Source organism: Cheilinus undulatus, linkage group 20, assembly GCF_018320785.1.
Source record: "Cheilinus undulatus linkage group 20, ASM1832078v1, whole genome shotgun sequence".
In the NCBI taxonomy this organism is placed as follows: domain Eukaryota; kingdom Metazoa; phylum Chordata; class Actinopteri; order Labriformes; family Labridae; genus Cheilinus; species Cheilinus undulatus.
In genome coordinates, this window is record NC_054884.1 from 8059468 (window position 1) to 8086133 (window position 26666).

A 26666-nucleotide genomic window follows, 5' to 3' on the forward strand; every position below is an offset into this window, starting at 1 on the left:
TCAGTTTAAATCGACTCTGAGGAGCATTTTTAGTAACATATACTCCACACTAACTGGTTTGAAGCAGGTTCATACAGAACAGATAAATGTACAAAAAAAATGAAGGCTAAGAAATAAAGAGTGTGAAAGTGCTAGAATGAGACATAACCTCTCCTAACTATGATGATCTTCATTTGATTTTCCAAAGACGTTTGTCTGATTACTCCCTTGTTCTTCATCTCCTGTTTCAGATCCTGGTGCTCGAGCTGAATGACGAGGCAGCGGATCAGGTAGTGGAGGCTAAAGTTGTGGATCTGCTGCAGGGCCAGGAGGGTTTCCGCTGGAAGGTAACAAACAGGGGCTACTGGAAAACAAACAAAATTTATATGATTTGCTTTTCACTCCTTGGGTGGATAGGTGAATGGATGGATAGATAGATACTTTATTGATCCCAAAGGAAATCCAGGTTTCAGCTGTTTCATTATACAAATAACTAGGACAGTAAAAAAACAATAGAAATCAACAAAACAGAGACAACAGCTCTTTGGTTCACGGTTTGCAATAAAGTAGGCAGAAAAAAAATATATAAACATATGTACAAGAACAATGTGTAACCTTTTAAGGCCAATAAAATAACTTAGAGATGAAACTTAGGGGTGAACATGTGCAAAAGTTGCAGAATCTGTCTAAAATAAGTAAAATAAAAATATGAATACAGTATGGATAGAAAATTGAAATAAATTACAAGCAATGTAAGGTAAATACATAAACCATCATACAGTTCCTTTTACTATAGACTACTTTTCTGTCCTTTGTATCATATTTTCCTTTTTTAAACCCTGTGATCTGGGCCGGAAGTTGCCAGTTAAAGTGAAAACTCTGTCTCATTTGTATTCGTATTGTATCACATTCATCATTGTAATTCTTTGCTGCTCAGGGCCACACTAGACTGGACGTGCGAGAGGAGCCGGTGCACTTTCCTCCAGGTTTCCAGCCTTTCGCTCTGGTTCAGTGTCAGCCTCCTGCTGTGGTCACCGCCCTCACCCTGCACTCAGAGTGGAAGCTGGTCGCCTTTGGGACGAGCCACGGTTTTGGCCTCTACGATTATCAACAGAAAAACAACGTCCTCGTCAAGTAAGAAGATGCAGCGAAAAGACATTACTGGGCAATTCTGGTATATCTAAACCAGCTGAAACAAAAATTCTGCACTGCCTTCAGCAATGGCCCTATGGAAATTTTAAGTGTCCTTCTAAATTGCTTCTTTTGCTGGTGACAGTCTCAGACTGTTGAACTTAATCAGATGTATGCTCACAATTGTAAATAATTCAAGGCACCTATTTTTTTTTGGTTCCCTAAACACGAAGAAGGACTGGGAAGTGGCATAAAAATTTGATTGCTGAGTAGTATTTGGGAGGAGTATTGCACAACAATGTGGGCGCATCATTGCATAAGTATGCAGTGCTCACTATGGCGTAGATTCAACACAAAACTATAAACTAGGATAATATGTCTGAAACTTGCAGACTTTTTTTTTTTTTGTCACAACAGTCCTCAAATGTCAGGTTCTCCTTTTCTGTTCTGAGTATCGAATCAGCTTTCAGAAGATCAGCTTTCTGTTATTTTGTACCTAATAGGTCAGTATCTATACATGCATGAATTTGTAATATATAATGTTTATTTTACTGTTTGTAGATGCACACTGAACCCCAATGACCAGCTGGCTATGGAGGGTCCTCTGTCCAGGGTGAAGAGCATCAAGAAATCCCTCCGGCAGTCGTTCAGGAGAATCAGACGCAGCAGAGTCTCGCTAAGAAAACATCACGTCAATAACGCCGCAAAGGTTAATCTCTTTGCTTCTAAGTGAAGCAATATTAATGACTCTTAGTGAACTATAAGGGGCTTAAAACGGCTCTTAAATTTGATGTGTAATCTCTCTTTTATTTCTGAGAAGCTCCATGAGGCGAACGCTCGTCTGGAGGCGGAGCTTGCAGAGATGGAGCTTGCTCCCGTCCAGAGAAAGATTGAGGCTCGCTCCTCTGATGACTCCTTCACCGGTCTTGTACGGACGCTCTACTTCGCTGACACCTTCATCACAGACAGTGAGTTGCATATTAAGCAGTGTGTGTGTCCAGTAAGTAACCTTCAGGTGTGACATCCTCCGCATCTTCTTTCAGGTTCACACAACACACCCTCCCTATGGGCAGGGACTAATGGTGGCTGTGTGTATGCATATATGCTCCGCCTCCCTCCTGTAGAGCACAGAGCAGATGAGCCTGTCACCGCACAGCCAGGTGAGGAAACAGTGATTTATTGTGTTTTGGTTTCTGTTTTCTGTCATTTTATCCATAACTTCCTCTTCTTTATTTCAGCTAAGGAGATCCAGCTGATGCATCGGGCTCCTGTCGTCGGTATCGTGGTGCTGGACGGTCATGGGTCTCCTCTCCCTGAGCCTTTGGAGGTCGCTCATGACCTCGCTCGCTCACCAGATATGCAGGGCTCCCACCACCTCCTGGTCATATCTGAGGAACAGTTTAAGGTCAGAATGATATAAACACCAGCACAGGGAAGACAAAATTTCCTGGGAGAAATAGCAGGAAAGATTAAAAAAAAAAAACATCAGTAAATCAGATTCTAATGTCTGTGTACTCTGCAGGTGATGAGAGATATACACTATTATGTTCCCCCTGCATGGCCAAGAATGCAAATGCTCTGTCTCATATTGAATAGAAAGCTTTTTAATGCCTTCATTTTCATAGCTTGTGCAACTGTTTTTCTCCTGATGTTGAATTACTCAAGGTTCAACAGGGTTAATTACAGAGACTGATGAGTGACACATTCTAAAACCTTAAGATGTTTTCAGCCATTATTTGAAGATTTCGCAGAGATAAACCAGTGCAGAAACACAAGACCTAATACAATCGTGGCTGTACAAGTATTTAAGACAAGTGTCGTAAATCAATGCTTTTTTCACTGGCATTTTTCTTACAGAACCAAAATTAACTAGAGCTTTCAGTCCTGAGCGTCCCAGCCATTAAAATGCTATTAGTGTCAGCTGCATGGTCAGCACGCGCTTGATAAAGCTTTCAATTTCAGTCAGTCACTTCTCTCGCAACCGAGCGGTACAGGGATGAGTTCTTAAACGCTGAAGTCAGTTAGCATTTTACCACTACCAGACGAGTTTTTGGTTAAATGTCTGAAATAAAGTCTGTGGTGAACACAAGCTCAAAAGATTTGAATTTCTTGTTTTATGACATAAAATACATCTGAAAAGTGCCTCACTTTTGAATTTTATATCTTTTTGCGTCTTAATAAAGGTGGTTGCTAAAGGACAGCTTGTTAGGAATAAAGCATTTGTTGGGACAATTATACTTCAATCACAACGAGCGCAGTAACTGAGCCTGCCTCTCTCTTGTATCCTTGCACAAGACACGCGGCTGATGACGTTAAATTCAGTCGACAGTGTTGTAGTTGAATATAGCATGACATTAGCTTTTAACTTTCATCAGTTATATTTACAAACCAAATACGATGCTTATATTATCAGTTAATGAAGATAATCTTTATGAACAAAATGTGAACATTTCATAAACTTTAATTAATTAATTTATTTTATTTTATTTATTCGTGACATGGGACAATGCACATTAATGGACATAAACATGTAAATGTGCCAGATTTTAGCCATAGGCTAATTTCCATCTGTAGTCCCCGGCAGGATGATAGTATATACAAGAAAAAAGTACATTAAAAATCTACATAAGAGCCCCCAGTTTGGGAACCACTGCCTTAACATATAGAATTACATCAAATCTAGTAACAGGACATGCTGGTAAGAAGCGCTTGAAAATTGAGGTTTTGGACACTTTCAACACAAGATTTAGGTATAAACATGGCCTCTTTGTGTAAAGGTTTAAGATGAATACTTACAAACTTTGTAAGAAGATAAGCGGATCCAAGGCTAAAACATAGATTTGCAATAGTGTAAACAAAGGCATAAATTTTTCCTAAGAATTTATTTTAGATTTCAGAAAAAAAGTCTCTTATGGAGAACCCACAGACCCTCTGACATGATGGTGCCAATTTTAATTGTTACTATTGTTTTGTTTTTAATAAATTATTATTTTTTTAATTCCTTGATTTTTTTTGTCTGTTTATTTTTAATCCCCATCAGCATTAGCTAGAAACTATTCTTTCTAGAGTTAACAGTGTAATCATAGTAATCACAATATAAAAGAGATTAGAAATAAGTAGACTTAAATAAATGAAGTGACTGAAAACAGGTATAACAAAAGCAAATATAACTTTTTATGGCATTAGTGAACAAACTCTCGTGGGACAATATTGTTAATGGATTAACCTGGAGCCAGTATTTGTGCATTAAACATTGTATAAGTCTTTCCACCTTTTGGTATATCTGTGGTACGCTTGTGTCATAGTGGATCAATTTCGTCCTTTTTATCCTTTTCCAGTGACATCCTCGATAACCGGCTACAGCCTTCATTCATTTGCAGCCACACCATCAAGCTCCAATCTCTTTGTTAGTTTATAACTTGGCATTATCCAACATTATTTTAATTTTCCTTTGGTTTTTATAAATCTTAATTTTCTGCAAAAAAAGGAGGAGATATTTGCCTCCCTAGATAGATGTGCCTGAAGATTAAAGAAGTCCTCACTTTTTGTTTAAAAAAAATCCCCTCAGTAAAAGTTCTTCCACTTACCCTGTTTGTGATTCTTCAGGTGTTCACGCTGCCCAAAGTGAGCGCTAAGATGAAGTTAAAGCTGACGGCGGTGGACGGCTCCAGAGTACGGAGGGTGGGCGTGTCCTGGTTCGGCAGCAGTAAGTCGGAGGAATATGGCGAGAGCGGCTTGGTGGTCCTGACCAATCAGGGCGATGTCCATGTGGTGTCGCTGCCGTCGATCAAGATGCAGGTTCAGTACCCCTGCATTCGCAAAGAGGACGTCAGCGGCATCGCTTCCTGCGTCTTCACCAAACACGGCCAGGGTAAACGCATAACTGCATGTTTCACATCTGTACTCATGAAGACCGTCGACTTTGTGACATCATTGAGATAAAAGGGAGTGTAAGAGCAAGGCCAGAGATACATTTACTGCTTAACCTTGGGTGAAAAAGCAAATAAATATGCATTCATCTCAGCCTGTGAGGTTTTTTTTGTGACTTTATGGCCAAGCTGAATTGATGTGCAAGGTTCCCTTATGCCAATTTGTTATGTCTGAAAATAAAAATGTTAGTATCATTGCAGGTAATTTGATTGTTTTACATAGCATTTCATGTTTTCCTGCAGAATGATTAGCATTTTTAAACTACTTACATGACCAATAGAGTGTAGCTGTTAAAATCAATTAGAAAATCAGATTTAACCTTAGAACTGGAATTGTTTATGTTTGTCGTCAGATTTCTGGCTGCAGCTGGACATGTTGATTCGGCTGGGTATAAGTTTACCAGCCTTTGATACTAACCTGTACCTTTACTTCCTTCAGGCTTCTACCTGATCTCTCCGTCTGAGTTTGAGCGCTTCTCTCTGTCCACACGCTTCCTGGTGGAGCCTCGCTGTCTGGTGGAGCTTCCTCTTCAGTCGGGCTCCTCCATCAAACGTAGGCTTCACTCTGACGGAGCTTCATCAGCTCACAGGTCTGTACTTAGACTTCAAAGCTCTGACAATAGAGTCCATAAACTCTTCCTCTGTTTTCCCTCATTGATTTTCTTTTCTTTTTCCTTGTAGTAACACCAGACACGACAGTGAAGACGCAGGTAAAACGTCTCTCAGAAATGATCAGCTTCATCTTTAAACATGCACGTGCTGCTGGCTGAGAGAACGCTACATGTGCAGATGTTTTTGTTGAATTCAGTGCTTTTGCAGTTTGTTTTCATACACTCTCTCACATGAATCATGTTTGTGGCTGACTGTACTGATGTGTCCTCTGCCTGCTGCCTGTGTGTTCCAGAGAGCGCAGCTAGACGTGTTATGGAGCATGCTTTGCTGAATGATGAGCGTGAGTACCTAAGGAAAGAAACAGTAAAGAGATACAAGTGTTAGAAATCTGAAGTAGAACCATGCTCAGTGACTGTACTTAAATCATTGTTTGGCTTCAACTGTTTGAGCACCATGTGTCGCCTCATTTTACCGGTTTGTCAGCTTTCGGCTCCAATCATCGTCAGACACACCGTCATCAGCATTGTTTACCAAACATCCGCTCATCGCATGATTTTAAACCTCCCCTCTGATCCTAAGAAGCTGAAATTAGTCTGATGCATCTCTACACAAACACTGTTTAGTTACTCATTTGTTTATTTTCTTGCAGAGGTACTTCAAGAGATCCAGAAGTCACTAGAAGGAGACCAAACGTGAGTATCAGACCCTGTTTACATTCTGAATGTAGAATGTCTGTGGGCATTCAGACACCAAGAGACTGCACTTAAATACGTGCATCCATACTATGCATTAACTATACATCTTCAGTGACGACCTGATATCAAAACTCAGTGTCCCCACTCTTATACAAAGAGCCCATACAAAATTTCTGTGGCTCGCTATCACTACATGCTGCAGAGAAGCTGCTGGTTATCAGAATGAATAGGGGAGAATAAGCAACAAGCGGAGAGGCTTCTTTAGCAGATTTCTCCCTCATGTCGTCATAGAAATGCTTTTAAGGACACCGTGATATTTACACCATGAGTAAAATCTTTTGTTAACTAATTAAATTGAACTGACCCTAGCCAAAAAAATCCAGATCTCTCAAAGGAGACAGAATTCCCATCACTCCAAGGGAGGCTTAACGGACATAATTAAAGATATGCTTTTGCCAGCAGAATATTGGAGATCAACTATTGGATTGGGCGGGGGGCTGTCTACTCTGAAATGAAGAGAATCCATTAATTTTTGTGCAAAAAATGTCAACATTTTTCTGTAAACATTTTTCTTCTGAGGTTATAAAGTTCAATTTTAACAGGAAATCAAACTCAGAATTTCACACTTTTAAAAGGTCAGAAATTTAAAGGAAAACTTGAAAGTCTTACATTTTGACATACGAAACTAAAAAAAATGTCAAGTTTTTGAAATTCTAAATTTAATACAGTGTAAAGTTAAGAAAAAACAAGAAAGTAAACTGAAATCAGTGGTTAAATTTTCAACTTTCAAAGGAGAAAAAAATATATTTGTGTCTCATAAATAAACAACTTTTTGTACTTGGGAATTACATTTTTTTTCTTGGCATAATAATAGATAGCTTATGCATAGATCTTTTGTCAACAACAAGCGTATGTAGGGACTACGTATGTAGGGTTTTGTCAGCAAAAACATTTTAAATTGATGTTTAATTTTTTCAAGTGGGTCATGGGGGGGGGCTTAACTTTTCTTAGGTATTACTGGGGGGGCTCTAAGGGTGGGAACCACTGATGTATAGGTTTAGAAAGAATGTTAGATTACAGCACTCATTAGTGTCATCATTACAACTTCATCTCCAAAATAGAGGTTATGAATTAGTTGGCCAATACGTGGTCATTACTTATATTTTCTGATCTCTTTATCCTTCTCTTTGCTGTTCATTTAAACAAAATCTCCTGAAGCCATCTCAGTGAAGTTCATTTCATTAGTTAAAAAATGAAAGAATAGCCAAAAAATGCATAACATGCATGCATTACTCTCTCAATGTCTGCAGCACCACCCAGCAAGAGTTAGAGTAAATCAAGGTACCAGCTTTCACTTGAAATGTAATGAAATCACAAAACAAGCAAAGTAATTTTTTATTGAGTATTGCAGCTCAAAAATTAGTGCAAATAAAAGTGAAATAAGTGTCAGTTAAGCTGTCGTTGTAGTGATTTAGTCTGTTGTCTGTTTCTGCAGGTCTTTCCTGGAGAACAATGTGAAGAGTGCTGTAGCGTGAGGAACATCACTTGACAGCTGAGGTGAGACATTTTATTTTTATAAGTGTCAATTTCCTGAATGAAACTATGATCATAAACCGTCTTCAGCTACTTTTAATGGACGAAGAAGAAAGTTGATGAAAAGGTGGGTCTAATTCTAGTATAAATACAGTTGAAACCAGAAGTTTACATACACTATATAAAAAGGCACATAAACTTTTTTTTCTCACCGTCTAACATTAAATCAGATGAAACTTTTCCTGTTTTTGGTCAGTTAGGATTACCAAAATTATTTCTGTTTGCTAAATGCCAGAATAATGAGAAAAGGATTTTTTTAGACAATTTTTATTACTTTCTTCAAAGTCAGAAGTTTACATACACTAAGATTACTATGCCTTTAAACAATTTGGGAAAGCCCAGATGATGATTCCATGTCTTTGGAAGCCTCTGATAGGTTTATTGACAACATTTGAGTTAATTAGAGGCACACCTGTGGATGTATTTTAAGGCACACCTGAAACACACTGCTTCTTTGTGTAACATCATGGGAAAATCAAAAGAAATCAGCCAAGATATCAGGAAAAGAACTGTGGACTTGCACAAGTCTGGTTCATCCTTGGGTGCAATTTCCAGATGCCTGAAGGTGCCACGTTCATCTGTTCAAACAATTATATGCAAGTATAAACACAATGGGAATGTCCAGCCATCATACCGCTCAGGAAGGAGACGGGTTCTGTGTCCCAGAGATGAACGTGCTTTGGTCCGAAAAGTGCATCTCAACCCAAGAACAAAAGCAAAAGACATTATGAAGATGGTGGCTGAAGCTGGTAAGAGTGTGTCATTATCAACAGTCAAACGAGTCCTGTACCGACATGGGCGGAAAGGCCACTCTCCCAGGAAGAAGCCATTACTCCAAAAGAAATATAAAAAAGCCAGATTACAGTTTGCAAATGCACACAGGGACAAAGACCTTAATTTTTGGAGACATGTTCTGTGGTCTGACGAAACTAAAATTGAACTTTTTGGCCATAATGACCATCGTTACATTTGGAGAAAAAAAGGGGGAAGCTTGCAAGCCTGAGAACACCATCCCAACTGTGAAACATGGGACTGGCAGCATCATGTTGTGGGGTTGTTTTGCTGCAGGAGGGACTGGTGCACTTCACAAAATAGATGGCATCATGAGGAAAGAACATTATGTGGAAATACTGAAGCAACATCTCAAGACATCAGCCAGGAAGTTAAAGCTTGGGCGCAAATGGGTTTTCCAAATGGACAATGACCCTAAGCATACTGCCAAACTGGTTACAAAGTGGTTTAAGGATAACAAAGTCAATGTTTTGGAGTGGCCATCACAAAGCCCTGATCTCAACCCCACTGAAAATTTATGGGCAGAGCTGAAAAGGCATATGTGAGCAAGGCGGCCTACAAACTTGGCTCAGTTACACCAGTTCTGCCAGGAGGAATGGGCCAAAATTCCTGCAAATTATTGTGAGAAGCTTGTGGAAGCATATCCAAAGCGTTTGACCCAAGTCATACAGTTTAAAGGCAATGCTACCAAATACTAATGAAATGTATGTAAACTTCTGACTCTCAAGAAAATAATAAAAATTGTCTAAAAAATGATCCATCTCATTATTCTGGCAATCAAGCAAATAGAAATAATCTTGGTTATCCTAATTGACCAAAAACAGGAAAAGTTTAATCTGATTTAATGTTAGATGGTGAGAAAAAAAAGTTTATGTGCCTTCTTATAGAGTGTATGTAAACTTCTGGTTTCAACTGTATGAACTTACTTCAATCTGACCTAACTACAGGAAGCATTGAGCCTTTTGGATTAAACAAGCTTCTGTAGCTCATTGAATATGTGCTTAAATACTACAGGCAGAACTGATGGATCTTCAGAAACGTCAGTGATGAGCAGGTCATAGCTCGGGAGTTTAGATGTGCACCTTCTCCTCAACTATCTTGGTGTGTAGAAATCTGCAGTTTGGGACGTGGTGAAAAAATGTCAGGGACCAGGAGACATTTCTGTCTCTCTTCTCTGCTCTCCATCTGTCTGTATCAGACACTAACATTAACACGTTCATCTTTATGAAATAAGAAAGAGACTTAATAAAACTTATTTGCCGATTAGCAAATTTAAAAGTCAGCGAGGATAGAGGTTGTGATGGAGGGCGAAGCGAAGAGGCTCATCTTAAGCATCAAGCAGACAAAACCCATAATCTTCCTTCACATCTGAGTGGAAGTCGTGCCCTGTCTCAAAGTTATTTAGCGTTTAATCACTTAGAAACAATCAGGAAACAACACCTTATTTGTCTGTATCACAGCTTTGTTTTAGCTGCTAGCACTCGTCCATCGCTGCATGCTGTCTCTCTCTTCACCTACAGCATCTTCAAATACAAATGTACAGGTGCATCTAAAAAAAATTGAATAAGATGTAAAGTTAAACTTTTATAAATTCTAGATTCATATTGTACAGAGTGAAAGAGTTGTGTTTTAATTTTGATGATTACAGCTTACAGCTCGCAAAAGTCTTAAGTACACTAGCTCAAACTATTTGAACATTGTGGAAAATATCCAATTTGCAAAGGTTTCCTGAGCCTTCTTTTTCTCATTTTGGTTCAGTACACAAAACCCCACTAATGTGGAAGACTGCTGATTTGATAAATGCCCAGAAGACAATCATTGACACCCTCCATGAGGAAGGTAAGCCACAGAAGGTCACTGCTGAAAGGGCAGGCTGTTCTCAGAGGCTGTATCGAAGTATATTGTTGACCAGAAGGGAAAAGCGTGGTAAGAAAAGGTGCACAATAAACAGGGATGAGCTCAGCCTTCAGAGGATTGTCAAATAAAGCAGATACAAGAACTTTGGGAGCTTCACAAGGAGTGGACCAAGGCTGAAGTCAGTGGATCAAGAGCCACCACACACAGACTGGTCCGGGAAGTGGACTGCAACTGTCATGTTCATAGTGTCAAGCATATTCTGAACCACAGATGTCATCAGCGTCTCATCTGGGCTAAGAACTGGACTGTTGTTCAATGGTTCAAAGTCCTGTTTTCAGATGAGAGTAAATTTTGAATTTCATTTGGAAATCCAGGGCCCAGAGCCTGGAGGAAGGTCGGAGAAGCACAGAATCCTTCAGTGCTTGAAGTCCACCGTTTCCGTTTCCACAGTCAGTGATGGTTTGGGGTGCCATGTCATCTGCTGCTGTTGGTCCACTGGTCTTTATCAAGTCCAGAGACAACACTGTCAGCTGTCCACCAGGAGGTTTTAGAGCACTTCATACTTCCATCTGCTGAAGAGCTGTATGGAGGTTCTGACTTCCTTTTCCAGCAGGACTTGGTACCTGTCCACAGTGACGCCAAAACTACCAGGAACTGGTTTGCTGACCATAGTGTTACTGTGTTTGACTGATCAGCCAACTGGTCTGACCTGAACCCCAGAGAGAATCTCTGGGGAAGAGTTGAGAGGAAGATGAGAGACACCAGACTGAACAATCCAGATGAGCTGAAGGCTGCTATCAGAGCAACCTGGGTTTCATAACACCCCAGCAGTGCCACGGACTGATTGCCTCCATGCCATGTCACATAAATGCAGGGATTTGTGCAAAAGGAGCTCCAACCAAGCAAAAGTGCTTAAATGAGCAGAGTTACCCAGAAGGCCAATGTCTCTGTTTCATAAATTCTTGTCTTGGACTTATGTTTTGTGATATTCTCATATTTTGAGATTGTGGATTTTTATTTTTGTAAGCTGTAATCAATGACATTCAAACAAAAAGTCTTAATGTTTCACTTCTATACTATATGGAAGTTTCTCTTTTTGAATTGAATCACAGGAAAAATGAACTTTTTCATGAAATTCACATTAATGAGATGCACCTGTATGTAAGACTAAGACAAACCGGTCCATTGGTGTAAAGTTCTAGTTTTTGTCAAATTAGCTCAATAACTAAAAAATGTCTGGTTGTATTTAAATGCATTGAAATGTTATGAATCTCAAGTATTAACTTTTTTCTCTCTTCCCTGCAGCGTGAACGGTGATGTCAATGTGATAACTGCAGTGCTGTAGCACCTCCTGCTCTGCTGACACAACCACTACTGACCCCCGACCCCTCGCCTCAGTGACTGACCTCTCTCTCTGAGCTCATAGCGACCACACAGAGACACCAAAGGACTCCGGCGGTCAAGCTTTAAGCGAGCCGCTCGGCTGTTTGAAGACTCGCTCACTTGCGGTGCAGATGGAGAAAGAAACACCACCTGTGCCTGAAGACCACACGCTGTACACAGACGCACAGCACGGTCACTGACATTGAACCCAAAGCTACATGAAGCACATTCCTGACACGTGACCAACGCCAAAATTCATCCAACCAGCACCCTGATACTGCCACCGATCGAAGTGGTTTAATAACCTCCACGCCTGCATCCTGAAGCCTTCTATCACCACCAGCCTTTTCACTAGAAACGCTTCGTCCAATCAGCACTCTTCCCTCTGCTGGCCTTCATCTCCCCACATGGACAAACAGCTGGAAGGGAACATGGGGGAAGGACTGAAATATTTTGCTAAGAATATTCTGTAGCTTGAATTTAATGTAATTTGTGCCTGATTTCTTAATTTTTTCAATTGAAGAAACCTCCGATTTAAACGGTTGAAGCTCATTTCTGCAGAGAAGACGTAGAAAAGGAAAGAACTAAACTCGCAGTTTGTCAAAATTGTTATACAAAACCACAGGAACCTGAGTGAACAAAACATTTTTAATTTATAATTTATTATGTAGCCGTTTAAGTATTTTATTTAGTTGACATGTTCGAAAATGTGCAAGCTAAAAAGGTCAGAATTTCTTTTAAAGTCATGACATTTTGGCTCATGGTTTTACATTTTTGATTATCTTTTCATCCTTTTTACAACCGTTTTTTTATAGAAGCCTTAAGCATTCACTTAAAAAAGAAGAGAAATGCTGTTTTTTCTGCATTAATGTTTTCACAAATTGGAAATGTAATCGTTCTTTGTTCTCCACAATGTTTTGATGATAACCACTGCCCTAAAAGATCCCCAAAAAAACTAAAAAACTATTTAGTACACATGCCAGGCCAGTAATGAGCAGTTTGACTTTATAATAAAACAACACAAACATATGAAAATACGCTTCCTTCTGCAAAGCTGTGAGATGTTAATGTACGGACATGTCTAATACCCTCCCCCAGTTTCACCGTGGTAAACGGTATTACCACCAGGTGTTCAGAAATCACATTATACAGGCACTTGTCAGTGTACACGTGCAAGCACCGTGGGCAGAGTGCACGCCTCCACCGGCGTTTCATAAATCCCTTTATCAAAATGCTTAACATGCCTTGCTAGGAATGGTCACAGAGACCTTGCCTCACTTCACCTTGTGAGACAGCCACATCTAGTGGATCTGTTTACCTTAATAAAATAGACTCGTGCAAGTATGAGGGCAGAATAAACAAATAGCACAACCAAACATGCTTGCTAATGTGGTACTACAAACTCAACCATTTCCAACAGCATTCAAAGTGGTGGACACGATCAGCCCTGTGAGTTTATAATTAAAAGGAAGTGAAAAAAGATGTTAACATCAACACTGTCCATGCTGTATGTGGCTGTAGGATTAACAGGCACCAGGCTGAGGTGCTGCTGATGGCAGGAATAGTCACCTGAAATCAGCGTTGTAGCCGAGCGTCTGTGTTATGACGGTGTATCTGTGATGACTGCTGATGTTGATGTTAATGTGAGTTTTACCGTGTATCAGTTGCGGAACCTTGAAAACTCAAGTCACATGACTAATATCCCATGCCCCGTGAAGTGACTATTGTGCTGTTAAAATGGAAAATGCGTAATCATTCAACCCCAGTTGCCAGCAAGAGAATGTGTCGACAAACGCGTCATTGCTGTTCTAGTTCACCAACTCAGATATTATATTGACTGGGAGTGCATGTGCATTAAATTTCAGTTTACATACTGTACATACATACTGCAAGTGCTGTTTCTTTTGCACTCTGAAATCTGTTAACACTTGGCATTTCCAGGCACCCAAAATGCTGTTGGAAAACAAAGCCAACCATTTTCAACTGGCGTTGTTGTGACCAGAGCTGTTACTATCTCGTTAAACCAGAAAAAAACAGAGAAGACTTTTTTTTTTTTTGGTAAGTGAATGCAGTATGCTTCTGCAGTCATTCACTTCTACAAATCAGTTTTTTTCATTTCCTTGCATGTTTTCTCAGCATAAATGAGCTTCTGTCCTCCTCAGACGAACTGTTAAGGGAAAATGTCTTCAGTTTTGCCCCAGAAGAGAAAAAAAAAGATGTGCGTTGAACCACAGTGATGTTAAATAGTTGTTTTATTTGTCTTTTAACATTTAGGAATCATTGATAGCATTACAAACGGTTGTTTCTGCTCACACAGCCCTGTCTCCTCCCGTCCACTCTGACTTCACACTGGGCCGTCGGTACTTCACCATGCTGTCATTTTTTTGGGGGAACAGCTTTTAAGGGGTTTTGGTTTTTAATTATTTTTATGTAAACTTTTTTTTATTCCAACAATGATGATAATGTAATTTAGGAATGTAATTGTAAGCTACTTTAGTGAAATGTGTTTAATATATACAGTATGTCTGTGACTCAGTGCGTACCTGTGGGCCTGTTGTAACGGGGTTGGCTGCTATACTAGATCATATTTTGGTACTGTGTCTCACAATGCTGGGTATTTTAGCATCAGCCTAGAATATATTTTTGTAGTGAACTGATCAAGAACCCTAATTTTTTATTTGTAACCTCACACTACAGTCTTTTGTGGATAATTATTACATGTTTTTTTTCTGCTGAACCAGTGTGTCTGTTTTTTATTGTCTCACCTTATTCATAACTGTGGGGGAAAACATCTGGTTAAAAATAGGAAAAGTGTTTTCCCTTGAGGTGTGATTGTTTCGTAGCGTGCCTTCCCCTCTTCTCTGCTGTTCTGATTTCATGTTAGTAACGTTGTTCGATGCCCAAGCACACCTGCGTCTGCACACAGTCCGATGAAGTGGATGGGAGTATGCATGTTTGGTTTGAAAAACCGCCAGAAGAAGAGCAATTACCCTGTAAAGCCGATGCATTGGTCAGAAACCACATCTGGTATCAGTTGGATCCAAAGCTTCAAGCTGAAACATTTGTTCTTGGCCAGAGAACGGCTGGGTCAATCAGCATCCTTTGAGGAAAAAGAGACGGTAGCTACAGACTTGGTTTAGTTTAAGGGGCTGCAGGCTGGTAAACAATGGCGGCCAGTAAAGAGATTTGCATGAATGCAGCTATAGCAGAAATTTCATCAGAACTGGAATTTTCTTTATTACAAGAAGGGCAAAGAACCACAATGAAAGATATTCGTAGTAGAAAAGATCAGATAGGATAGACTCTGCATATGACAACTGTTGCCGTGGTTTACCAGTCAAAGCTTTACGAGAGAGTGGAAAAGAGAAAGCTGCCGATGCAGATGTCTTGGCTCACTCTTTCTGGCACCCAAACTGGCCTTCAGCCATGTTAGACTTGGCATGGGGGAAGTCTTGTCTGCTGACAGTAGCCTTGCAGGAGTGACCCTTTTGTTGGCTCTCTAAATGGCAGGCTAGAACTATCAATTACAGAGCCAACAAAGGGTCACTTGTCAAGAAAATTAAGAAACTAGTTGTGAAAATCAGAGTACTTTCAGTCAAAGGCTGTAAACATGTTTTATTCTTCTGTTTTGTCATTTTAAATAGTCATTTTTGGAGTCAGCCCCATGTAGTGTTTCAAGGTTAGTGGCATTTCAGTGCTTGATCTCCTTCATTTCTGCGATATTGCAGAGAATTCTTACATGAATGATGTTTCATAGTCTCTGAGCTCTACCAGCACACTAGAAAGGCCAAACATTTAGACTCCTAACCACTCATTTAGGTCGTCTGATCAGATCTCCAAACTCTACTTCTCTGGGTCTCTGTTTTCTTCCAGAAGCCGGTCTCCAGTCTTAGTCTTCAGGAGTCGTCTCCGGTGAAGTGGATAAAAGAGGGATCAGTTGTCATACAAGCACAGCCAAGAGTTTTGATCATCTATAATAGAAAGAGGCGCTTTGTCCCCTAATTGCCTCGAAGCTACGGAGGCTTTTCTGCAACCTGAGCTCTGTGAGGAGCTGCTGGCTGAGGCCGGGCCGTCTCACAGCAGCGGCGCTGTTAGAGGACGACCCTGCAAGGCGAGTCCATCATTTGCAACCTGATGACGTTTAATGAGCTAGAAAATTATACCTGGATACCTGGAGCTTTTGTACAGCGCCCACAACTGGAGATGTTATTTTGTTTAATGATGAAGATGAGCCCTAAAACACATTCAGGCTGTTACAGTACTTTTCTCATAATGTCACTGCAGTTTATTAGTTCATCAGTGAGGAACATTTAAAGTGCAACAACAGTGAATAACCACCACGACGTTATCCTTTAACACAGCATGCTTACAGTAAAATCCACAAAGATTTAAATGCTAACAGACTGGATTAATTTGTTTGATACTTTTAAGACAAATCAGGACAAGCTTAATGATAATTTCTGTATCTTCTTCAAATCTGGGCTCTTTCTTGGATCGCTATGGCTAATGTGTTCTAAGGCTGTCAGCAACTGTATTAATATGATGAAATTAAGGTCTGAAATCAACCATTAATTTTGTAACTGCATTAATCCCACATTATTTTATTGTTTTAGATGCACCAGAGTTTAGCTACCAGGGCAGCAGCTGGATGCTACTCATAGCCTCTTTCTGTTTTCACATTGATGTAAAATAAGTCCACCACTGCTCCTTAATGTCGCATTTCACTTCAAAAAACACTCCTAGAGAGCTCAGTGGACAAATCAAAGTCATCCGATCTAGGGGTGGGGATCTTTCATCTCATGATTCAGAATAAGGTTTTGATTTGAACTGATCCTGGATTCACAGCCCATCCTATTTGTTAGAAAAAGGGGCTTATATCAGGATCAGCTTCAGTCTGCTGTACATGAAGGCTTACAATACACATAAAAAGTACATAGAACATAAAAAGTAGAATGAAACAACTAATTTTTGAGAAAATAAACCTTAATATTTGAGTTTGTTAGGGCATCAATCTGTGAGATACCAAACTCAAAAGTTTTGAGTTTGAAAAGTCAAGAGAAATCTTGGGTTTAAAATGTAAACTTGTATTTAATACAATTGAAAAAATGCAAGCATATAAAGTCAGAAATTCTAACCTGACAAACCTAACAGTTGAAGGTTGTTTAAAGAATTGAGTCATGCAACCTAAACCTAACCTTTTATCCCCAAATCTTCTAATACTGTGGCACTGGGTGTTATTTTACCCTAACCCTCTAACCTGTACCCCCTAGCCTTCAAATACTTTGGCAGTTCTCTGGTAATTAGGTGGTATTTTATTCTTACTCCAACCATCATATTAATGTGTCAATTCTCTGGCATTTAAGTGGTCTAAAAAAAATTATCAAGCTACTTACATAGAAAATTATCATCTTATTTCTAAGAAATTACTTGGTGAAATACCACCTAAATACCAGAGGATTGCTACAATATTACAAGAAATTACTTGATAATAAATACATTATTCCTATGTGAATACACTGCCCACCAAAAAAAAAAAAAAAAAAACGTCACACACTCTAATATTTTGTCAGACCATCTTTAGCTTTGATTACAACACTTATCTGCTGTGTCCATCCAGAGTTGCATTAATTTTTCGTTAAGATCTTGTATCAATCGAGTCGGGCCGCTGCTACGTGTGAAAATTGTCTTATGCCCCTGAGTCACTCTTTGAAGATTTGCCCGTGTCATCAGGGAAGAAAAAATCCATTGATGGAATAAGCTGATCATTCAGTATATTCAGGCAGTCAGCTGACCTCATTTTTCATAACATAGCTGAACCTAGACCTGACCAACTGCAGCAACCCCACTAGGCATGATGGGAGCATCACTTCATCCACCTCTCGTCTTACCCTGGTGTGCTCATCACTCTCCAACAGGGTAAATCACCCTCCTCCAGAGTCCAATCTTTATGCTCCCTAGCAAATTGAGGCCTTTTTTCCCAATTAGCCTCACTGATAACTGGTTTTCTTAAGACTCCACTACACTAGACTGTTCAGTCCCAATCCCATGAGTTCTCCTTGCATTGTACGTGTGGAAATGTTCTTACTAATGTTTTTATACGAAATTTTATACAAATTGATTTCACCAAACATTTAAGTGATCACCAATCATGATCATTCAAGATTTTTTTCTGATGATGGTTCCCGACTATCCTTCCAGTTTTAATAATGTGTTGGAGAGTTCTTAACCCAGTTTTAGTAGTTTCTTAGATGTTTTCTTTGTTTGATGCATGCTGATAATTTGACTCTTCTGAAATAGATGAACATCTTTTCTACAACCACAGGATGTGTCTGCCAACATTGTTGTTTAAGAAATAAGAAGCTGCTCACTGCATCAGTTCGGGTTAAATAGCTGAAACATAATCATCCATGCAGTAATAAACCAATGGGAGGCTCTTAACTATTTGCTTTGTTAAATCTAGGTGGTGGTGGTTTTTTGGACGGGCAGTGTACTTCCTCAGTATTACCGTATTGTCTAGTTATTACTTGGTAAAATTCTCACTTATTTCAAGGTCATGACCACCTTATTACTGAGAAATTACAAGATAATTACCTCTGGTTACTATTTAAAACACTGAGACTTAATTTAAAGTAGGTTTGAGTAACTGTAAACTTTAACTTGGTTATTACTTGAAAAAAAAAACAGCTAATCTTGAATGTCAGTGAGTCATTTTGTACATGCGCTCCAGGATATTTCGTAATGTATAACAAGCTGTCTCCTAGCTCTAATTCATGGTTCAGACCAAGGTTATGATAGTTTTGGATTTTTCATTAGTTTTTATTAGGGCTGGGTTCAAAAAATGGATTTTTCCAATTCAGATTGATTTTTTGTTTAAATTTTCGATATCGATTCATTTTTTTTCAAAGATCAATCTTTTATTACTGACTGTAAAGTCTTTGTTGCACTTTATTATGTTGATTGATCAAATGTGTTGGTCAATAAAAAGTATTATCAGGAAAAAAGTTTAGGGGCAGTTTTTAGTGTGAACTTTAAAAATTTAAATATTAGGCCCAGTTAGAAGGTTTCTTATTTATAATTCAACTGAAAGTATAATTTCTGCCATTAGTTCTCTGAGACTCCCTTGCATATTCAAGCAAAACAGGTACTGTAGCTGAAATGTCTCTCAATGAATCGATATTGAATCAAATCGGATCGGAAATTGAATTGAATCGGGAAATCAGTGACAATACCCAGCCCTAGTTTTTATTTTTATTTCGTTCTCACTTTCTGTGTTTGATTTCAGTTTAGTTTTTATTAGTTTTACTGCTGGTTTGTTAGTTTAGTTTAGTTTTTATTTTGCAAAAATGCTTTGTTTTAGTTTAGTTTTTATTAGTTTTTGTCTTAGTTTAATTTCTTTATGGATAGTTGTTGAAGCTGAGTGAGCATCATACATTTTAGTATATATTAAAACAGGCTACTCTTCCCTTATCATTTATTTATTTAATGACAATGTTTGAATACAACTCCAGACATAAAACTACCACTGTTTGAGGTCTTAACCAGTGTTAATTTTGACAGCACTTTTTAATTTAGTTTTAGTTATAGTCTTTTGCAAAAAAATATCTTTTAGTTTTAGTCATAATTTCATCACCTAAATTGTTTTAGTTTTAGTCCAGTTTTAGTTGAGGAATTTTCCCAACATTTTAGTCGACGAAATCTACATTAAATTTAGTCGAATATAATATGGAGTATAAAGGGTAAGGCATTTTTTAATGTTAAATTTTTCTGAAGCCATTTTTTTTTACACCTGGATAAATGAAAAATCGATCAACCCTTTACTGAATGCTAGTAAAGTTTGAATATATAAATTAACAGACACAAATTTAACTTTCATGTGAAATCCAGTCACCTTTATTCTGGCTACCTGGCAGTAGCAATACCAGAATTCACAACAAACAGTACACCTTATCTCCATGAATATGGAGACTGTGATTGGATATATGCCTAACTTGCCCCTACTTCCTACATGACAAAATTAGGTCTGATTGGATAAAGTCTCTGTCAAACATTTTCGTCTCATTTTTATTTGTTGACGAAAGTGTCAGTAAATTTGGTTTTTGATTTTGTTCATGTGCAATTGTTTTTATTAGATACCGTCTCATTTTCGTCAGGGGAAAAAAGGCTGTTGACGAAAACTATGATGAAAATAATTAGTCAACAAAATTAACACTGGTCTTAACCAATCAGATCAGGCAATTTTAAACTTCCCAGACTTGTATGTAGGTGCCAGTCAGTCTGGTTGTGTCAAAGACTAAAACTAAGGATATTTTTTCTTTAGTTTTTATTTTATTTTAGTTAATTTTGTAAGCGCTCTGTACAGTTTTAGTTAGTTTTTCTTTTTTTTTTTGTTTTGTTTTGTTTTGGGTAAAGCTTAGTGTTTTCTTTTTGTTTCAGTTAATTAAAATTATTTTTGAATTTTAGTTTTAATTATTTAGTTAGTTTTAGTTAACTATGACAGACCGCTCATTTAAATGATCAATCTTACAGTTAACTTAATAAAACACATCTATTGGTCTTCATAATATCAGTCACTGATCAACACACTGGGAAGAATTGATTCACTGGACTCAGAAATGTATTTGAGAAATATTTGGATCTTAAAAATGGCATTGATTTGAATTTGAACTATAATAAAAAGAGAATGTTTGGATGTCTGAATAAAGCTGATCAGGTCTGATATGTTGGCAATAAAGATGCCTTAAAGATTCCTGCACACTCTGATGGATTCTCAGAAGCCAGGAGGTAATGAACTCCCTTTCTCTCCCCCTCTTTCTCCCCCTCCCTCGTTCTCCCTCTCTCCTCCATCAGCACCCATTGTTGATGGTTCCCAGCAGCACCTCTCACCTTTCGTCCCGACCATTCACCAGCTGGCCACATTAACGGTAGCAGATCAGTGTGAGCTGCCAGGCTGAGCTCCATTATTCAGAAGGTACTTTGTGTGTGTTAGAGTGCGGGTCAGTGCACGCCAGCTCACCTTTGTGGCCCGGGTTATTATGTGAATGCATAAAGCACAAACGTGGCTGCGTGCCTCATAATGTCAGTGGGTGGGATATGAGTGTGACTCCTCCTGAACATGGGTGCGTGTTTGTATCAGTGACATCAGCTCTTCAGGACGAGCTGGAGCACTTCGCGGCCCCCCAGCCATGCCGGGGTTTCACCTGAGAAGCCGGTAAGCTATATTTCACTGACAGAGCTCTCACTGATCTGCCCCCGGGGTGTGCAGGCTATACAACCACATTTAGGCGGATCTAAAGATAGGCTTTCACTGCAGCTTAGATCTGACCTGCAGATACCAGCTGGTGTTTGCTTTTCAGGAAGGAAAAGGGGAGTCGTTTCATCCTGCAAGGGGTTGATTCTTCACCACTTTGTATAACATTTCCTTTGTGATTGCTTTCTTTCACTGCATTGATTTCAGTGAAATTCCTCTTGATTGAAACGCAATGCAACGCTCAAACCTTTCCTTGTAATAACACCTAGAAAGATTTAATCAGCTCAGACTGATTTAGGTCTTAAAAAAAATGCCTGCTTCACCAAAGGGCAAGGATCAGCAACTTAAAGTTTGAATCATGGCCTAAATGTTGAAATATGGAGCCAATGATGTGGTTTCTCTGATTTGACAGATGTGACTCAGCTTACAGTCATAAATTGTTCTTTTTTAAGAGTCTTGCTTATCAAATTGGTCTAACTGGTAGTCTTTTTGTTGTTTTATATTCTCCAGTGATTGGCTGCTTGAAAATAAACTACTTTCTTCCTCACAGCCATTAAAAACAAGTGTTTGATATGTTCTGGGTAATTCTAAGTCACTATTCTAGTTGAAGTTGGCCTTAAGTTAGGAGTTAAGTTTGAAACTTGGCCTGAATGTTGAAAGATGGGGCCAATGATGTGGTTTCACTGAGTCTGACAGATGTAATGCTCTGCTGACAGTCCTAAATAATCACTCAGCCGAGAATCTTAGGTCTTAATCGTTGTCTTATAGGTAGTGTTATCTTGCTTGTCTTTTAAATTTGCACTTCTTTCTTCCTCCATTGTCAGTAAAAACATGTATTTACTTTAGGTTATTTAAAGTTACTATAAGTGTAAAGAAAAATAACACTTAAATGTTTGGATTAAAGATTTGCAGTTTGCCTAAAAGTTGAAAGATAATGTGGTTTCACTGAGTCTGACAGATGTATAGCACCTAGAAAATATTCAACCCTTGGATGTTTTACCTTTTGATTGATTTTATAAATCAATTATGGTAAAAACAATTTGACTTTTTGACCAAAAAAAGTACAACAATCCCTCTTTAATGTCAAGGTGAAAACAGATTTCTACAAAGTCATGCCCATTAAATAAATATATGTAAACTGCTCAAGCTCTGCTAGGTTGTGTTTTGGGATCTGGTGTTAGCAGTCCTTTTCAAGTTCAGCTACAGATTCTCTACTGAATTGAGATTCAGGCTTGGACTCTAGAACATTCATCTTGGTGTCTTTCAACCATTTCTGAGTAGCATTTGCTCCCTATAATTTAACACATTCATTTTAACTCTCTGCCTTTACAAGCCCTCCAGGGGAGGCTGCTGAGAAGCATCCCCACAGCATGATGTCACCAACACCATGCTTCACGGTGGGGACGGTGTGTTTGTGGTAGGGCTCGGCAATTATTCACAAATTAGATTAAATCATAATGTGGCATGCTGAAATTTTCAAACTGCAGACAGTGCAATATGTCTTTAACCTGAAAAGTGTTGAAATAACCAGTTGGATACAGTCTTTTTCTTTTATATGCTTTACACTTTACTTAAACATTCAAGTGTCTTTTTATTTTTATTTCATTGAATGAAATCCTATTTTTCTTGCACATGCATATACACTTGAAAATTAAGAATAATATGAGAAATGATCATTCCCTTCAATGTAGCAATTGATATAAAATTGGCTATAAAAGCCAAAATTACACTAAGATATCTTTTTCTAAATTGTTTATCTCTAGTTTAACTTATCTAATATTGTGCTCGTTATAATATAGAATGATTTCTTGCTTATGTTTGTTGAACAACACATAAAATAAGGAACCTAAACAATCGCATATTAAATCGCAATTGCAATATTGCAGAAAAAATTGCAATTAGAAAATTTTCACAAATTGTTCAGCCCTTGTTTGTGGTGATGTGCAGTATTTGGTGTATGCCAAACAAATCATCTTGTCTGATACATAACCAGTACCAATTTTGGTCTCATTAGATCAAGTAATTTTCTTCCACTTAACCATGGAGTCTCCAACATGTCTTTTGTCAAAATCTAGTTCACGTTTAATGAGTTTTCTTCAACAGTGGCTTTCTCTTTGCCACTCTCCCATAAAGCTTGAATAGTGAAGAACCCAGGCAACAGTCTCTCCCATCTCAGCTGCTGAAGCTTGTAACTCCTTCAGAGTAGTCATTGGTGTCTTGGTAGCCCCCATCCCTAGTGTCCTTCTTGCACGGTCACTCAGTTCATGAGGATGGCCTGATTTAGGCAGATTTACACATGTGCCATATTCCTTCAGTTCTTGATGATTTTATCAATCCTTTGACTTACATTTTTCCATAGTATTGTTTCTGAGTTGCTTGGGGTGTTCTTTGGTCTTCATGGTGTAATGGTAGCCAGGAATACTGATCAACCAGTGACTGGCCCTTCCAGAATCAGGTGTCTTTATAATAAAATCACTTGAGACACATTCCCTGCACTCAGCTGATCCCCAGTTCACTAATTGTGAGACTACTAGCACCAATTATCTGGACCTCTGTTGAATTAGGTCAGCCACTTTAAAGGGGGTGAATATTTATGCAGTCATTTATTTAATTTACATATATTTGTTTAGTTGTCATTACTTTGTTGAAATCTGTTCTCACTTTGACATTAAAGAGTTTTTTTTGTACATTTTTTGGCAAAAAAGGCCAAATTATATTGACCATGATTGGTTTATAAAATCAATAAAAAGATAAAACACCCAAGGGGGTGACCACTTTTTTGCTTTTTGCTTTTCTTTCTTCTTTTATTGTAAAATAACAAATGCTTTCATTGTGTTTCAGGTAATTTAAATGCTTGCCATGTCACCAGTCAAATCCCAAGATAGGGCAAATCCTCAAAAGAGAAAGGGAGAGGCTGCAAAAAAGGGAAATCAACAGAAAAATGATGCCCATAATGGCTCTTCTAAAGTTCCCAATGGAAAAAGAGAAAGAAGAAGGGATGCACAGGCTACGGAGGATGAAAAAGAGGCAAATAAAGTGAAGAGTAGAAGAAGAAACAGAGCAGATCAGGGCAAAAAGAAAGAGGATGTGCAGATACAACCCGATTGCACATTAGGGAACAGAAAACCTGCAAATGGAAGATCATCCCAACTGGATAAAGAGGGTAAATGCATGAGAGGTGTGAATAAGACTAGTAAACAGCAACCAAAAGCAGCAACACAAGGGAGAAAACGCAACAAGAAGAGTGACAGAGTGACAGAGAGTGAAGAGGATGAAGAGGAGGAGGAATCAGAGAGCGATGCAGGAAGCTCCGCGGAGGTGACGGAAGACGACACGAGTAATGATGAGAAGGAGAATGAGCCGGGCAGTAACATAGAGCCAGAGGAGACCCAGGGGAGCGAGGAGAGCAGTCAGGAGGAAGCCGAGGCGTCTGATACTCAAAGAGATACAGAGCAGACTGCAAACGAGGAGTCAGACAAAGAGGACACCAAATCCAGACAGGAATCTGAAGTGGAATCAGGTGGATCAAGTCAAGCAGGAGAGGAAGAGAAGACACAGGTTGAAGGGACAAAGGCGGTTAGTAGTGATGGGAGTGAGGATGAGATAACCCAGGAGGTCACAACTGGAAGACGGACCTCTCGTAACACCAGAAGACAAGTCAGACGGTCTCAGCGTCCCACAAAGCCTGTGGAAGAGCCTGAGCAAAAGTCGAAACACAAGATGTTCAAGAAAACCAAGGCAGACAAGCAGGCGGAGAAGGAGGAGAAACAGAGGGCCAAAGCAGAGAAGCAAAGGCTGGAAAAGGAAGCCAAACAGAGAGCAAAGGAGGAAAAAAAGAACAAGAAGAAGCAAAAGAAGGAGGATAAACCCAGTCCTGCAGCAGAGGAAGTTCAACCACAGCAAGTTCCTGACCCAGCCGGAGATGAGACCCAGCCAGCGCTGGTAGACGTCGATCAGGATGGCGAAGAAGAGGAGGTGCAGCCAACTCTGAGCAAAGCACTAAAAGGCCAAAACCGGATCATGCTTCTTAAAAATAAGGGGAAAGATCTCAAAGCATTCCTGGAGCCAGAGGAGCAGCAGAGTAGTGGAACCAAGAGCTCGCTGTTAGGGAAGGTTAAGACAAGACAAAAAGCAAAGGACGAAGAGACGTCAGAGAGCGAAGGGACTGAAGTCGAGTCAAACAAAATCAAGGAACGTTTGATCGCACAAAGAAAAGGCATGAGCACTTTTAACAGGATGTCCGGTTGGTTCCAGAAGAACATGCCGCGGGGATTAAACCTGAGAAAGAAGCTCTCTGCTTGGACTCGAGCAATCAGCATCTCACGCTGGCTGTCCCTGCGTGGGATCAAACAGAAGCAAGGCCCAAGGAAGTCCAAGGGCAGCATCCTTAAACACAGAATGGCCATGAGGGTTGCAAGTAAAACCAGTCTGGCCGGTAGGAAAACCAGGAGCAAGGCAGGGGAAGGAGGAAAGGAAGCCGAGGCTGGAGAGAAAGAAGTAGAAGCCAAATATGCCGTAGTACTGCCAAGGATGAATAAACTGGGAAAGTCAGAAGCAACTGAGGTGTCTGAAGCAGCTTCTGCTCCGTCAAGTACCACCGGAGAGCAAGCTACATCAGAGCCCCGACCCCCAAAACCAGGCGCCAAGCTCGTGCTCCCTGTCAAACCAGATCTCAGCCTCCTAAAGTCCATTAAGAAGCCATTACCTGGAGGTTTAACACCAGGTGGAGATGTATCAGGCAGGAGCCAGGGATCCAGCGCTGCTGTGGAAGAATCCTCCCACACGGACAACAGGAATGGGCAATCAATCCTCAGAAATCAAGATGGAGTCAGTGCTCTACAGACTGCCAGGATCAAACTGGACCCTTCCCAGATCAACCTGTCCAAGATCTCCTTACCAGGATTAGGTGGTGGTGGACAGGCTCGAACCAAGGGACCAGAACCAGAGAGAGATGCTACAGCCGGGATACCGAGGTCTACTGCTCAGCCTTTTTCTAATGGAGTGGCCCCTACGGGACCATCAGGACCACGGTCTTTGTACGAAGAAGAAGCAGACAGAGAAGTGGCCCAATTCATGGGCGAGGGTGGGATTTATGCCATCCCACAACCAGAGGTTCACTGGGCTGGAAACCCACGGATGAGTGGAGACCCTCAGGTATGTCTGACTTTTTTGTACATTAGAAATGAAGAGTGTGAAATAAGATTGGGTCACTTTAACTGGTTTTAGGGAGATTACAATTAGACTATGTTCACTTGCTGACTTTGATATCACACTCAGGGTAGAAAATGCATGTTTTTTTACACCAATTGAGCTGTTTGAACACAAGACATCTGTTCTGCCCTTTACTGCTTGACTTGAATGCAGCTTTGCCGATAGATAACTCTTTGACCCTTTAATGAGACGTTTCCTTCAATCATCAACAGAGTAAAACTGCAGAAGGATATCAAA

General features: G+C 39.5%; 2 protein-coding genes across 3 annotated transcripts in view; both read left to right on the forward strand.

The window, feature by feature from the left end:
- The window catches only part of llgl2 (LLGL scribble cell polarity complex component 2), a 50232-nt gene extending 36732 nt beyond the window's left edge, over nucleotides 1–13500 (forward strand). The window contains exons 15-27 of one of the 2 annotated variants that reach the window (XM_041815532.1): nucleotides 231–326; nucleotides 917–1113; nucleotides 1672–1819; nucleotides 1931–2078; nucleotides 2154–2270; nucleotides 2349–2515; nucleotides 4717–4981; nucleotides 5479–5629; nucleotides 5721–5749; nucleotides 5944–5991; nucleotides 6301–6343; nucleotides 7842–7903; nucleotides 11894–13500. In XM_041815532.1, the coding sequence (XP_041671466.1) occupies nucleotides 231–326; nucleotides 917–1113; nucleotides 1672–1819; nucleotides 1931–2078; nucleotides 2154–2270; nucleotides 2349–2515; nucleotides 4717–4981; nucleotides 5479–5629; nucleotides 5721–5749; nucleotides 5944–5991; nucleotides 6301–6343; nucleotides 7842–7881 (1449 nt within the window). In that variant the 3' untranslated portion in view covers nucleotides 7882–7903; nucleotides 11894–13500. Of the gene's footprint in view, nucleotides 1–230; nucleotides 327–916; nucleotides 1114–1671; nucleotides 1820–1930; nucleotides 2079–2153; nucleotides 2516–4716; nucleotides 4982–5478; nucleotides 5630–5720; nucleotides 5750–5943; nucleotides 5992–6300; nucleotides 6344–7841; nucleotides 7904–11893 lie in introns of both variants that reach the window. The other variant, XM_041815531.1, reaches the window with a different exon arrangement.
- A 10577-nt stretch (nucleotides 13501–24077) lies between these two features.
- myo15b (myosin XVB) overlaps nucleotides 24078–26666 on the forward strand; it is a 58879-nt gene continuing 56290 nt past the window's right edge. The window contains exon 1 of the mRNA XM_041816075.1: nucleotides 24078–26372. Coding sequence (XP_041672009.1) covers nucleotides 24078–26372 — 2295 coding nt within the window. The remainder of the gene's footprint in view (nucleotides 26373–26666) is intronic.